Source organism: Pelecanus crispus, chromosome 5 (genome assembly GCF_030463565.1).
Source record: "Pelecanus crispus isolate bPelCri1 chromosome 5, bPelCri1.pri, whole genome shotgun sequence".
In the NCBI taxonomy this organism is placed as follows: domain Eukaryota; kingdom Metazoa; phylum Chordata; class Aves; order Pelecaniformes; family Pelecanidae; genus Pelecanus; species Pelecanus crispus.
The window spans coordinates 51,787,687-51,804,011 of record NC_134647.1 but is presented as its reverse complement, the minus strand read 5'-3'; the positions used below and the strand labels follow the sequence as shown (position 1 = coordinate 51,804,011).

Here is a 16,325-nt window from a genome sequence, read left to right as displayed (position 1 = left end):
CTCTGAAGGCATTGTGGCCCATGGAGAAGGCCACACTGCAACAGGTGCACCTCAAAGCAACTGTAGCTGTGGATAGGTCTATGCCACAGCAGGTATACCCCTGAAGAGACTGTGGTTCATAGATAACACTCACTTGGAGTAGGTACACCCTTAAGGGACTGCAGTCTGTGGATAAGTCCAACCGGGAGCAGGGGCACATGGAGGAGTTCATTGCAATGTTAAACCCTATCGTCTGGTCGAAAGGGACCAGGGTGGAGATTGTAATGGATATACCTTGAAACTGTTGTAACCCATGATTGGAGTTGCATGTTATAGGAATTACTACAGCAGGAACCATCTGAATCAATGGAGGACAAGCCGTACAAGAAGCAGTGCAAGTGCACCAGAGACCCGACCAGAGCTGGCTTTGGTGCCCAGCAACTCCATGCAACACACCACCTCTCCTGTCCTGAGTGACCACCATAACAGATGGAGCCCAAAGTCATGGACTAAATGAACTCAATGGACATTTTGTGGACATTTATGGACATCTTACAGGGGGGGTCCATAGACTACGGGAATGATATCCATGTACTATATCAAAGGATGGGAAGGGTGGTGGTGGGTAATTAGAACGTATTGGGTAGTGTGAGACGTGAGCATGACATAAATGGTACGGAATAAGGGTTGAGAATGTGCTGGGTTTGGCTGGGATAGAGTTAATTTTCTTCATAGTGGCTAGTATGGGGCTATATTTTGGATTTGTGCTGGAAACAGTGTTGATAACACAGGGATGTTTTAATTACTGCTAAGCAGAGCTTACACGGAGTCAAGATCTTTTTCTGCTTCTCACCTCACCCCACCAGCAAGTAGGCTGGGAGGTGCACAGGAAGTTGGGAGGGGACACAGCTGGGACAGCTCACCCCAACTGACCAAAGGGATATTCCCCACCATACAGTGTCATGCTCAGCACATAAAGCTGGGGGAAGGGGGAGGAAGGGGAGGATATTCAGAGTGATGGTGTTTGTCTTCCCAAGTTACTGTTACACGTGATGGAGCCCTGCTTTCCTGGAGATGGCTGAACACACCTGCCTGCTGATGGGAAGTAGTAAAAGAATTCCTTGTTTTGCTTTGCTTGCGTGCGCAGCTTTTGCTTTACTTGTTAAACTGTCTTTATCTCAGCCCACGAGTTTTCTCACTTTTACTCTTGTGATTCTCTCCCCTTATCCCACCACGGGGGAGCGAACGAGTGGCTGTGTGGTGCTTCATTGCCGGCTGGGGTTAAACCACAGCATGGACACAGTAATCAAAAGCAGCTGCAGCAGCTGTAAAATACTGAGTTACTCAAGTCATTCTATTCCTACACAAGATTCATCTATCAGCAATAAAAGGAGAGCCAAGGAGGATCTCCATCCTTTGCTGGATGTGGGGGGGGAACATTGTCACCGAGGTCAAGGAAAAGGCTGAGGTACTTAACGCCTTCTTTGCCTCTGTGTTTAACAGCCAGACCAGTCATCCCCAGGGTGCTCATGCCCCTGAGCTAGAGGATAGGGATGGGGACCAGAATGGAGCCCTCATAGTCCAGGAGGAAGCAGTTAATGACCTGCTATGCCACCTGGACACTCACAAGTCTATGGGGCCAGATGGGATCCACCTGAGAGTACTGAGGGAGCTAGCAGAGGAGCTCGCCAAGCCACTTTCCATCATCTATCAGCAGTCCTGGTTAACAGGGGAGGTCCCTGATGACTGGAGGCTTGCCAATGTGACGCCCATCTACAAGAAGGGCTGGAAAGAGGACCCGGGGAACTACAGGCCTGTCAGCCTGACCTCGGTGCCAGGAAAGATTATGGAGAGGTTCATCTTGAGTGAACTCAACAGGCAAGTGCAGGTCAACCAGGGGATCAGGCCCAGCCAGCATAGGTTCATGAAAGGCAGGTCCTGCTTGACCAACCTGATCTCCTTTTATGACCTGGTGACCCGCCTGGTAGATGATGGAAAGGCTGTGGATGTCATTTACCTGGACTTGAGCAAAGCTTTTGACACCGTCTCCCACAATATTCTCCTTGGGAAGCTGGCAGCTCATGGCTTGGACGGGCGTAGTCTTCGCTGGGTAAAAAACTGGTTGGGTGGCTGAGCCCAGAGAGTTGTGGTAAATGGAGTTAAGTCCAGCTGGCAGCCGGTCACGAGCGGTGTTCCCCAGGGCTCTGTTTTGGGGCCAGCCTTGTTTAATATCTTTATTGATGATATGGGTGAGGGGATTGAGTGCACCCTCAGTAAGTTTGCAGATGACACCAAACTGGGTGGGAGTGTCGATCTGCTGGAGGGTAGGATGGCCCTGCAGAGGGACCTGGACAGACTGGACCGATGGGCCGAGGCCAACTGTATGAGGTTTAACAAGGCCAAGTGTCGGGTCCTGCACTTCGGTCACAACAACCCCATGCAACGCTACAGGCTTGGGGAAGAGTGGCTGGAAAGCTGCCTGGCCGAAAAGGACCTGGGGGTGTTGGTAGACAGCTGGCTGAACATGAGCCAGCAGTGTGGCCAGGTGGCCAAGAAGGCCAACAGCATCCTGGCTTGTATCAGGAATAGTGTGGCCAGCAGAAGCAGGGAGGTGATTGTCCCCCTGTACTCGGCGCTGGTGAGGCCGCACCTGGAATACTGTGTCCAGTTTTGGGCCCCTCAATACAAGAAAGACATTGAGTTGCTGGAGCGTGTCCAGAGAAGGGCAACAAGGCTGGTGAAGGGTCTAGAGAACAGGCTTTATGAGGAGTGGCTGAGGGAACTGGGATTGTTTAGCCTAGAGAAGAGGAGGCTGAGGGGAGACCTTATCGCTCTCTACAACTACCTGAAAGGAGGTTGTAGTGAGGTGGGTGTTGGTCTCTTCTCCGAAGTAGTTAGCAATAGGACGAGAGGAAATGGGCTCAAGCTGTGCCAGGGGAGGTTTAGGTTGGATATTAGGAAAAATTTCTTCACAGAAAGGGTGGTCAGGCATTGGAACAGGCTGCCCAGAGAGGTGGTGGAGTCACCATCCCTGGAGGCGTTCAAAAAACAGGTAGATGTGGCACTTCGGGATATGGTTTATAGTCTAGTCTACCCTTGATTGGTTTAGTGTGGACTTGGTAGTGTAGGTTAATGGTTGGACTGGATGATCTTAAAGGTCTTTTCCAACCTAAGCGATTCTATGATTCTATCTATACATCCTTTAACACCTCATTATTTACCATTCCCTTTTTCTCTGTGTCATCAAGATATCTTTATCAGAAATTATTTTCCTGTTTTCTTTTAGGTGAGTAAATGGAGTACATCAAATGAAACGTGATCTTCATGACGCCTTGTTTGAAATACATGTATTCAGTGCTGATGTTTAGTAACCTGCTAGCTAGCCAGTATTTAATTCTTTAATATGTATCTTGTTCATGTTCTAACTTGTCCAGCATTTATACGTTTTTTGCATGGCAGACTACATGATCTACAGAATTTCAATAAAATTACCTTCACCAATGAAACCTTTTTTTTTTTTTATTAGCTTGTCATGATCTATTTTCACTAAGCTCACAAGCATTCTCACATTTAATTTTTGATAAGCTGAATGCTATTCCATCATTTTTCACTTAACTGATATCAAACTGACAAGCCCACAATTACCTGCATTGTCCTAGTTATTCTTTTCAAAGATTGGCACAGGAACAGTTTTCTTGTAGCCATCTGGAGCCCTCCAAGATTAGTAAGAAATCAATATAATTGGTTCAAGGCTCCCTCTACTCCTTTATTTTTTACTTTTTTTTTTTTTTTAATGTGAATTACTCATGGCAATGAACTTCAATACATGTAACCTAAGCAGCTATATTTAACAGTCATCCATGGTGCTAATAACGCCAAGTTCACAGGTTCAATCCCTGCTTACTGCAGGGGGGTTGGGCTCAATGATCTCTCAAGGTCCCTTCCAACCTAAAGCATTCTATGATGATGATGATGATGAAATTATTGTTTGAATAGGTGTCTGTATCACCACAGAATTTATCTGGAGAACAGGAATATGTATCACTATACCCCAAAGGCAGGACACTCTTTTCTGCTTGTTATGACAACTCCATCATTTCTGTCTATTAATCAACTGGAGGTGGAAACAGAGTAACAAGGAAAAGGAAGGGAAGTGGAAATGGCTTTGTCTAAGGCAATCATTTATTCTACATATAGAAAAAACATGTAAACCAAAAACTGCCTGCCAGAAACACAATAAAATCTGCCAACTGACAGCCAGAGAATTCCCTGTCTAGCTGCAATATGCTACCTTCTGTATCTCTCTGAGCATCAAAAATCTGTGCAAGCTGGACAACTCTGTTCATTTAGTACTTCAACTTCCCCCTGTGCAAATTGGAAAAAATTACATTTTTCTTTGATCAGAGGTGATCTGAGAGCTACAAGTGAAAAGCTACAAATACACATTGCTTGTGGAAAGGTCAGCTAACTTGCTCTCTAGATAACTGTCTAGACACATTCTTGCTTAACCTCATAGCAGAGCTGGCTCTGAGGGTTTCTCTTCCTCTGCAAACCTCTCTTACCAGCAGAGCAAAAAAAGTTCTACTACACCATGCTTCTGAAGTGGACCTCTGATATCCAACTGCCCATTAGCAAAGATAGCTTGAGCCTCGCTCTTCTCATATGCATCTTAGGAGATATGAAATGCAAGGTTTTAAAAAGTACTTCAGGATATCCAGTACTGCAGAAACACTATACTCTCCACATGCAATCTAAATAAAGCTTTAAAATCTTATTGATTAGTGACTTGGATCAGAACAGGGTTAGCAGGGCAAAATACAGTCATAGCAAAATAAAGACACACTTTAAAATGCAGAGTACTGACTGTACCTTACAGATTTTGTATAGAGATTCCTGACCGTCTCCTTCTGTATCTTTGAAATAATCATGTGCTGGAAATGTACGATGAATATCTCGTGTAATGACACTCTCTTGAGCAGAATCCTGTAAAAAAAGAGAGAAAAATCCTGAAGTATTAGCCCAGTAACAGTGTAATTAAACATACCAGAACATAAAATTCTATGTGCAGTCAACGTGGATACATTAGATAACTGCTTTACTGACTCATCCTCTAAAAATGCTTTGAGCAGAAACTGAAAATCCTCTAGTCGCATATGCGGTAATAATTTGACAGTTTAACAAGAGCAGCGTGGCATGTTTTCTGTCCTTCAGGCTTACAGTTCAACTTTAACACTCACAGGAAATGACTAGTTATTTAATTGTAGGTGCATTTTTACCACAGAACATATGCTTAGTGTATTTCTCTTGGAGTGAAAAAAAAAAGACAATTAGACTGTCTCCTTGAAAGCTCAGAGGTATTAGTTTAAAATGTGTATCAACCTACCATAAAAACAGAGTTAATTACAAATTAGAACTATTACTTAGAAATGTTCAAAGTTTACCATTAAGTGGTCTTTAAAAGAACAAAACCAGAAGAAGTACCAGAAAATGTTATACTTTCAGATAAGTCCTGTATCTTTCCCTGATACCATCTCCAATTCAATTACATTTTTACATTGACTAGCAACTAGGGATGAGTTCAGGTGCCTAAACATTGGTGTCAAATACCCTTTTAGAAGTCCAAAGATAATCTTGCCTGGTAAGCAGCTGCTACTGCAGAAGGATACAAGTCTGCTGTAAGTGCTGCATCATCTCTGCAAGCTCCATGTGGATTATCTGCACATCCAAAGAAAGCCAAAATGACACCAAATGCCCACGTTTAAGCAACTGAGTTGTTCCCTAGACATACCTAGCTCTGTAGATAAAGAAGCAATTGCTTAGGATACTGCATTTCTATAAAAAGACGGAAATAATTGCAATCGGACCTGAGAAATAACACTGTGTGTATGAGAAAGTGGTATCAAAATGTCAAAGCTGGAACTACAACAGTTAATCAATTTTCTTCAGGTGCCAGTTACCATCAGTGTGAGAGAGTACCTTTAGGTTGGTAAATATCAAATGGTGCTTTTCTCTATTACCTTTGTAATCCTAAAGGAAAAACGAAGAGAATCCTCACCTGCGACTTAGAAAATAAATCCTTTATAAATTCTTTTACCTTGAAAACAAAATATCTCTGTTATAGAAAAGCTTCTAAACCCTCAAACTGCAGTTTGCAATCCAGGTAATGTCTGTAAAAAAGCTTCTTTACACCGGCTGGAGTCAACAGCCATGTAATCTCCCAAATTTAGGTGGTTTCCTAATCTCAGTAAGCCTCTATGGTGAGACTATGCCATACTGTATTGCAGCTGCCTGTGGGGGCTTAGCCAGAAGTCCACAGAAATCCCCAACTACGGTCTCCTTTTGGGCCCATCCATAACCAATACACACAAAGACATCACCCTGGGCTATATCAGGCTACCTCAGAGATGAAAACCCATCATTGTATTTCTCCATTCACTTCAATGGCAGCTAAGAAAATAGCTATAGTCACAATGAGCATAAACGTCACTTTAAATTTAAATGCTTTCTAACAGCACTCAGTTGAGTATCACAGATAAGTAAAAATAAACTAAAATTAGCTTTTTTTAAAAAATCTAGTTTTCTTCTATTCTTATCTGTCTTCTCATTTCCGTTGGTTCTCTCACCCTCCATGTTAAACTATGGTTTCATCCTTCCTCCACATCCCTCTCTGCACTTAGCATAGTTCTTGCACATAGAGTTCTTCCTCTTCCTTCTCTCTCAAATCTCTCCCTAAACTTCACAGCTTCTCTGAATCTTTGCCATCATTAATTCATCCCTTTACGATGTCATAATTTTCAGCAATCTCAACTGTTGCTTTCCCTTTGCTTGACAATAACATCCTTAGTACAAGACAATAACATGATCTGTATTTTGTAAAATACCAGGCATATTGTTATGTGCTAAGAAAAGGAAAGCTTACAGGAAGAGGTGATGTTTTTATTATGCTAGCTGGTACTGCTGGAGAAAATAAACACGCTTTTGTGCTTTTACCAGGTTACCATCATGTTTTTCAGGATATGTAAGCATCATGCAACTATTAGCGACCAAAACTAACCACACAGTCTAAATCACATACAACAAAACACAGAATAATAATAAAAATTTAATAATAAGCAGTTCTCTGATCAGACTTCTTTAATGAGTATTTTCATTTCCATGGCTTTCAAACTCAATAAAGGCTAAATAATTGCAGTCTTCCTCCCAGACTGATCTGACAGTTTAGTTACATTGTGAGGAAATGCCTTAAACAGCATTTAAGATCCAACAGTACAGCACCGTTACCAAGTCCACTGTAAAAATCTGTTACATTAATTCTTCAGCACAAATTTGAAAATATCCAGGCATTTTAAAGAAAGTTACTGTCCAGTTTTGGCTGGGATAGAGTTAATCCTTCCCCCCCCTCCAGTGTCTGGTATAGTGCTGTGTTTTGGATTTAGGATGAGAATAATGTTGATAACACACTGATGTTTTAATTGTTGCTGAACAGTGCTTACACTAGTCAAGGACTTTTCAGCTTCTCAGACCCTGCTAGCGAGAAGCCAGGAGGCGACACAGCCAGGACAGCTGACCCAAACTGGCCAAAGGGATATTCCATACCATACATCCTCATGCTCAGTATATAAGCTAGGGGGGGTTGGCCGGGAGGCAGCGATCACTGCTCAGGGACTAGCTGGGTATTGGTCGGTGGGTGGTGATCCTCGCATTGTGCATCACCTATTTTGTATATTATTATTACTATTATTATTATTTACCCTTCCTTTTCTGTCCTATTAAACTGTCTTTATCTCAACCCATGAGTTTTACCTTTTTTTTTTCTTTTTTCTTTTTTTTTTTTCCCCCCCCTTGATTCTCTCCCCCATCCCACTGGGGAGGGGAGGAGTGAGCGAACGGCTGCATGGTGTTTAGCTACCTGCCGGGTTAAACCACAACAGTTACGGGAAGGCTACCACGTCCGGCACGTACATCGCTTTTCTGTCAAGCAGAGAGACTGTGTTTGACTTCTCTCTATTTCTGTCTTTTCTTGAACTGAGAGGCCAACATATAATTGAGCATATAGAAGTTGACAAAGTAGATGTCCAAGGTAGGACCAAAATATATTTGTGTAAAAGCCCAAATGCAAATTAATTTTTCTGAGTTAAAAGGAGACTGAAGCAGAGTCTTCATTCACCATTATTAACAACAGATGTTTCTAAAAAACTAGAGGAAAACAATTAAATGGACCCAAAATAAAATTTAAGCTGAAAGACAGGAGAATTAACTCCTTCTCAAAAGACAACATCCATCTGAAATATGATAAACCCATAATTAAGAGAAACAAGAAATGAGTCTAGAGTGAAGATCAGTATAGAATTACTTCTTAAAATATATAAAAAATAATTTGGTTACATTTCTATCTTTTTCCGGATAGAATTTGTTGATAGCGCTGTTCTCAGAAGTACCACAGCAGATGAGTTTATGGTTACCCTAATTCAGGTTTTCAGAGGATTTTTATTCTTCTGAAAGTCATGATTAGTTAATTTCTTATGAAAAAAAGCTAAGGTGAAATGGCTATCAAAGCACTGAGAGTTTTAATGATCTTTCTTGCTTCTAATAATCATTTCTGTGCTGCCAACTCAGAGAAACAATATTCTACTGAGGAAAAGAATTATCTTCATATGTCAACTATATGACAGCTGACATCCTACTGAACAAGCTCTCTACTTTGAGTCGTCTGACTTTTAAAATAGCTAAACTTGTGCAAGTGTGAAGCAACTGTACTGGGTTACTAACTCCTTGACATTGCTGCCATTTTAAACTATTAAGATGCTGCTGAATGTGGACATTTGATGCTGGAAGGCAGAGTGACATAGAAATGCAGAAGAGAACAGAAAACTGCTTATATTAAATAAATGTTAAAAAAACCCTAAGGGTACATAGGCATTCAAAATTAAGAAAGATAGGACAATCTTTATGCATGTACATCAGGAATTATTTTTTAATTAAGAACATTTCACACACACTCCAAAAAGGACCTCTGCTCATTTGTGGTCATGACTGTACCCATTCTGGTGATGAGCTACGGTTAGGGAGTAGAAGAGACTCCTGTAGGTAGAGCCTTGCTTCCTTTGTTGCAAGAACTGGAGGATAAGTATAGTGTGAGCCAGAAGAATGTATTAAGAAAGAAAAATCTCTTGGGGCATAACATCTAAATGCTGTGTTTAAGACTCAGATCCTTTCCCCGCTTCTGCTCAAAATTATTTATGTGAAACCAGACACATTACTTAGGCAAAAAATTCCATAAGCGGTCACCTGAGTTTTCATTACTATACAGCTGCCTGTATTACAGCTGTTGACTCAATATGGAGAAATGCAGAATTACTTACAGTTGCAATTAAAGGAATTCAACTGTTTTATGTGAATACTAAAAAAAAAATAAACCAGGTCACAGGTGCCTCAAACCTGGCATTCAAACTGAGCAGTACTTCTGACCTCAATCTCCTTGTGCTCCATTTCCCTGGTTAATACTAATTCCTCGTCTCAGTAGGGTGTTATGAAAATCAATTAACATCTGAAGCACTGAAGTACTATAGTGATCAGTCCTACAGAAATGCCAAAGAGGAAAATAATAACTTCATCCTCAAATCCTGATCTGAATGGCATATAGTAAGGCACAGGGTTACACAAGGAAAAATAGTAAGGGGGTAGGAAAAAAGAAAAGAAAAAAAAAAAAAAAAAAAAAGAGCTGCTCCTTAGCTAAGCACTATTCCTTCTGTACACCACGAGGCAGAGATCCCAGGAAGACGACAACCCAAACCCACAGAATTATGTGTGAGGAAGAATATATGCATATGAGTATGCAATTTTCATATTGTACTTAACTTTCAAAGGCTTCTCTCTAATCTTAAACTCCTTCAAGTTTGGTTTTATCACATATGTTAATATACAAAACCAGTATGATTTGTATGTGCTGGAGACTGACTCAGTACAAGTTCACCTGACTGGACCCATTTAAAAGGTTTGCATCTCTGGTGAGGTTCAAACAGCTGATTTGACATCAAATTGTCCCACCTGTGCTTCATCTCTTCACTAGCTAAAAATAGACAGAATCCACAGTACCAAGGAAAGTAAGACAAGGGAAAAAAAAAATTCAAAAGAGGCTTTCAACATCTAAAATTACAATGCCCTGGAAATCTGGTTAGATACTAAAACTTTTTTACACATTGTATGGAAAGCAAAAACTCCCAGGCTGCTGCTGGTGTTCATCGCTCTTGTTTAGCCAGAGATCTACAATGTGGAAACATATCACCTGATGCTAGCAGGAGTTAGAGGTACCCTCAATAAATCCATGCCTCTTAATCCTGAAAAGCTATAAATTTAAATATTGACTTGCCAAGTGCACATTATTAGACATTATAACATTGTTTCAGTACCCTAAGCATTTTACTGAAGGAATAGATTTTTTTTGCATATTCCTTATTTCGTTCCTTAAAGTTCTTTGTGGTCCTGTACAGTTCCACACATGCGCATATGGGAACATGAATAATAACTTTAAATTATCTAAAACACAATTGCAAATAGGCAGCAAATACAAAATACACAAAATAGATGACATCAGTCAGTATGGGTTTGAAATGATCTGCGTAACTGGTATGTAGCTTTGCCCCTTGTTATTAATTATGTCCTTCCAAACTCATGCTTTCAGTACAACCTGATATCACGTTGTGCCAGCATATATATATACACACACATCATCAACCCCTTTCCTCTCATCATTTTTCATACACATGATAACCCTCCAAGTAGCATCTGTGATCCAAGAAAATCCCAGGTTCCCTACCAATGAGATTCGGGGGGGGGAAGAGGGGAGGATCAATACCTCTTCCTTTTAAAAAGATTGAACAAAAGATATTTGGCTTATGCTCAGTTTTTCTGTAGCATTTTTGTAATACATACCTTGTAGTTCAGCTCTCTTCTATAAATAGATTTTCTTTCAATCACCATCAGCTTTTATTCAGCTGAGAGCATATAATACTCAAAGAGTACTAATTAACAGAGAAACAGAAACTGAGAAAAAAGCAGGGGCTTATTCTTTAGAGACTTTTTTTAACAGTTACATATCAAGATATTTAAAGGGAACATAATATTTAGGTTAGTTTGGTAAATACACTGGTCAGCTGAACTTTGCAAATTCTGGCTCACTATCAGCTGTATTTATTGCTGCTTGGGCAAAACTGCTTTCTACAAGCAGAAAGAAACAACAGTCCTACTAGACATGGGGCCAAATCAATAGTTCAAATCTGGGCTGGTAGATAGTTCAAGTCCTGGGCTTCTGGCAGGTCAAGCCTGGATCTAAACTTAGTATCAAAGGCTCTCTTCTCTCATGAGCATATTTTGGATTACTAATATAGCTCTGCCCAAGGAAGCAGACATCTTCTTTTATCAAATTATCTCCCATTCTTCTCGAGCTGCGTTTGACAAGGTACTGGGCAGCTGCTCATGCCTCAAATTTTGAGAATTCCCAAGACAGGATCATCGGAAAAGCATCTAGAACATGCCCCTTCTTAGACTAGGAACGCAAAATTACCAATCACTTCTAAATACCCAATTCTCTAATTGTTAAAAAGCTTGTGGGCTGGGACCCTAATCCTTTTAGATACAGTACCACTGGGATTGGATTGGCCAAGAGCTTGTTAATGAACTGTTCTATTATTTATAAGATCACCCATATGAGTGCCAAGGAAATGGGGAATGATGCCCATTTTGAAAGGCTGTCATTGTATGTCTTTCAACACTTAAGTCAATCTTAAAACTAATTGGGAGGAAGAAGAAGAGCCCTAATGAGGACACACTGACCAAGCTGCCCAGCATGAGGTTTTTACCCTCCCAGAAGCTGGTGCTGATATGTCTTCAGCTACAAGATGTTGGACAAAGTAGACTTGGACCACAGAGAATGACAACTCCAAGATTCTTAAAGACTGCAGAAGAAACAGGTAGTACTAGAATAATAAAGGTACCTATGTAAATATTATTCTGTACGTAGCTATAAAAAAAGAGTGATGTTGTAGCAGTCACAGAAGTAAGGCAGAAACAGCTCAGATCTTAACAGGGTTGAGCCATCAGTCAGCGACAGATGAGATGACATTTTTCTGTAAAATATCACAGCAAAACTAGATCAGACACAAAACAATCAATTCTGCATACACGCTCTTGTTCTGAAAAACAAAAAAATATCCGTGACCTTTACTATCTTCGTGTTTTGTTTTCCTTCTCCCTCTCCTATTCTATACACCCTAGCTCTCTTGCATGCTACTGATACATAACTTATTCTACTTACTCTGCCATATTCTTTCTGAAAGATGTTGTCAAAAGGAAAATGCTTTTTGTGGTACTGGGCAAGAGATCAACTTTTGAATGCACCAGGCTCAATTTTTGTGGTACGCTGTGAACTCAAGAGTTACTCTTAAACACTTGTCTTGAAAGCTTCCTGATCTCCCACAGGAGAGAAGGCGCTCTGTACACTAGCAGATGGGGTTTGGGTTTTGTTTTTTTTTTTTCCATATGAGGTACAGTTGGCATGAAGGGCCACACACATCTGTTTGTAGATATCACAGTATTTCTATTTCCATTTTACTATGTTTGGGGCTTTATTTGGGTCACCAGATCTTTCGCAGATATGATATCCAGCATTCTTTTTTAAAGGTTGGAGAGAATTTTTAAGTACTGCATTTTGTCTTCGGTTTGCTCTTGTTTTTAATAGCAATTACTTAGGAAGGTTGGCCTCTCCAGAGGACGTGAAGATATATTAGACCAAGTAAAAGTCATGTTATCCAGTTTACTCATCATCATTTCAACTTTTTTCTTTGAAACGTATATAGTCACTACTTCATTAACAGACAAGTAAAAAGGTAACCCACAGATTTATCCATGTAGCAAGTTAATTTTGTCCAAGTTCCTTCTGGTTTGCTAATTTTTAGATTAGGTTTCTGATTATGTCTCCTCTGTTAAGAGACACAACTGCATTTGTAAAGGTTGGAAAAAAATGTTCTTGTGATTAATCTGTAATTTGAAATTCAAATATTTCTGACTCTACCACCAACTCATTGGGTAATTTCCAGAAGCAATTGGAAAGTTAAGGCCTGCTTCTAACAAACAATACTTACCTGCACCATATCAGATAGCTGTGGAAAACTCATGTGAAACTTTACAGAAAATGGAAAAGGTGGTATATTTGAATCCTTGACTCCTATTTATCTACCTTAATTGATGGTGCTACAAAACTTACTTCCATTTTAAACAAGTGCCTAGAAATCTTCACTACGAAAAGGATAAAAAAGAAAAATAATTACCACTTAAAAAAAAAATCTTTAAAAAGCAAACTTTTCTAAAAAACTGGGTCTTAGAAGATTAGTTTCCTGCAGCATCACTGACCAAGTAGATGTCCATCTAGTCAGTGTTTCCTTTCAACACATTTTTATGAATTCTGAAATTAAACCTACTTTTGGCAATCAAAAGACAACATGATCAATGTAACTGGTCCATTTAAGATTCTAAAGATTTCTGTTGCTTTCCAGAGTTGCTTGACTTTTCCTTTACAAGCCGAGTGACTCCAGGTCTGAGAATGAATTCTAAGAAAAATCATAGCTACATAGGGCCTCCTAGCACACCCTAACCTTAAGCATCTGTATTGCTTGCTGCTGGCAAAATGTTAATAAAAAGAGAAATCAAGAGGAAAATCACTTATCTGGTTTAGTGATGCTGATTTCCAACAAGGAAGAAATGCCTTGAAGCACTATGCAGATAAAGATTTGCCAATACATTGATTTTAAAAAGCTTCTTAAGCTTGTAGTTGTTGAAGTGCGCAGACTATTTCTTCAAAAAGGAAATGTCTATCCCTCATTTTCTTAAACAATGGAGTTCTTCCAATAATCCAGACAGAAACACTCCAGCAAGACCTATGGTCAGCTGTAATGTTTAAAATAAGTAAAAAGTAAAACTCACCAACTCAGTTACCTCCCAGATCCACTTCCTGACAACAGCTACATAAATCAAGCAATCATTTGATAGCCTGAATGCTTTCATCTTAATACTTGCTATGACAACACTGCCTTTACATTTTCCTTACTGTGAAGGCACCCTGTCATTTGGAAGTAGGCACTTTTTTGAACCACTCATCTTCCAGAACTATTAAGAGCAACAAGCCCATTACAGAGTAATCTTCTCTATTCTTATATAAAAGAAAACCAAAATCTGGTGGTTTTATTGACTTGACAGCCCTTTGTATCACTCAGCCATTGACATCAGACTGTAAGACCAAAGACTCTGGCTCTCTGGGAGCATGTAAGATCAAAATCACTTTTTGACAAGATCTTAATCCAGCTTCAGTGGAAACAGTGCATTGCAGAAGATGAAGGCTAGCCAGACGGTTAGGGAAAAGGACAAATACAAGCACATGGTTTTCACTCCTGCCTCTGTCAGAACCTGATTCAATTGTAGATACACTGAATAGAGTATATTATTTCTGAGTATCAAGTCCCTCATTGATAAATCTAGAGTGATAATATCCACAAATAAGCAATTAATGTCAAGCACTTTTATACCTAATATAGAAGTACTTATGGAGATGCCACAACGTTGTACTAAAAGGAAAAGTTATATAAGGCTAGTATATCATTACCATAATGTTTTATTCTATTTTGTTGCTGGTTTTTAAATAAATTTAAATAAATTAATGAAAAAAACCCCCACTTGATGTACATTTCCTCACTGGATCCTTCAGAGTGTGTGAGACATTGAAGACAGCTGCTGAAACTGCAGTCATCCAGGTCTCTGCTGAGCAACCACTGCCACTACAGGCGGCACATACTGTGAATGCAGCTCTGGAATTTGCTGCAAGATGAATCGTAGGCATAAGCAATTTAGATATGCTGATATGGGGAGACTACAGATCACCTTTAACCCCTTCCTCAAATTTTCTCCCAGTTCAAGGAGAGGAAATGCAGCACAAAGGGGCTTTCACCTCCTAACAGTACTACATATAGATAAAAGTAGGTTTAAGCAGATGCTGCCTAGGCTGATAATAAGTTGTTAATACCTGAGCTTATTAGTAGAAGTCTTTAATACAATTTTAGATGAACTAATGCGGAAAAATACTAGGAGGAAAAGAATCATGAATGTTTGAGGTGGGAAGGGATGTCTGGAGGTCATCTGGTCCAACCTGCCTGCTCAAGCAGGGCTACCTAGAGCTGGTTGCCCAGGATCATGTCCAGATGGCTTTTGAATGTCTCTAATGGTGAAGACCCCACAACCTCCCTGGGCAACCTGTGCCAGTCCTTGGTCACCCTCACAGTAAAAGCATTTCTCCTTATGTTCAGATGGAGCCTCCTGTGTGCCCATTGCCTCTGCTTCTGTCACTGGGCACCACTGAGAAGAGCCAGGCTCTGTCTTCTTTACAGCCTCCCTTCAGATATTTCTACACATTGGTAAGATTGCCCTCAACCTTCTCTGCTCCAGGCTGAACAGCCCCAGCTCTCAGCCCTTCCCCATAGGAAAGATGTTCCAGTCCCGTCACCTTCTCATTGGTCCTTCGCTGGACCTCTTCAGTATGTCCATGTCTCTCATACTGGGGAGCGCAGAACTAGACCCAGTACTCCAGGTGTGGCCTCATCAGTGCTGAGCAGAGGGGAAGGATCCCCTCCCTCAACCTGCTGGCAAGCCTCCTCCTAATGCAGGAGGATGATACCATTAGCCTTCTATGCAGCAAGGGCCCAAGGCTGTCTCATGTTCTACTTGGTGTCCTCCAGACTCTCAGGGTCCTATTCTGCAAAGCTGCATTCCAGCCAGTCAGTTTCTAAGGTGCTAGAACTTGGTGTGTCAACTAGCTCATTCTAACTGTGTCTCTAATTCTTAACCAAAACCAGCATTTTCAGGCTACAGAGATTCCTCAACTCAGCATAAGCCCTGAAGTCCCACTCTTTCCAGCTGTGAGACAGCAGTGTAACCACTGTGTATGACAAAGGAAGGGCCATGCTATAGAGCTCTGCATGTGACTGGGACCTATGGGGCTGTGTTTGAATTATCAAAAGCAGCTCAATTTTTGCCCTTGTGTATTGATCTAGTTTATTCCTACTGTTTGAAAACTAAAATTCACTTTAGATTTGGTGCCTCCTAAGATTCAGATCAATACAGTATTGACATCGGAAAGAATTTATCTGGACACGTATGGGTCATAACAATAAAGACCAGACAGTGCGAAGACAGCACAGCGCACAAAAATAATCCTTAGTTTCAAGTGTTATCAGTTTTCTATATACTAATTTTTAGTGTATCTGAACATTTCTCAAGCACTTTATATAGGCACTGTATAGGAA

General features: G+C 40.5%; 1 protein-coding gene across 15 annotated transcripts in view; it reads right to left on the bottom strand.

The window, feature by feature from the left end:
- The window catches only part of RABGAP1L (RAB GTPase activating protein 1 like), a 281,517-nt gene that overhangs the window by 115,054 nt on the left and 150,138 nt on the right, over positions 1-16,325 (bottom strand). For all 15 annotated transcript variants that reach the window (XM_075710779.1, XM_075710789.1, XM_075710776.1 and 12 more), the window contains one exon: positions 4,849-4,962. In XM_075710779.1, the coding sequence (XP_075566894.1) occupies positions 4,849-4,962 (114 nt within the window). The remainder of the gene's footprint in view (positions 1-4,848; positions 4,963-16,325) is intronic.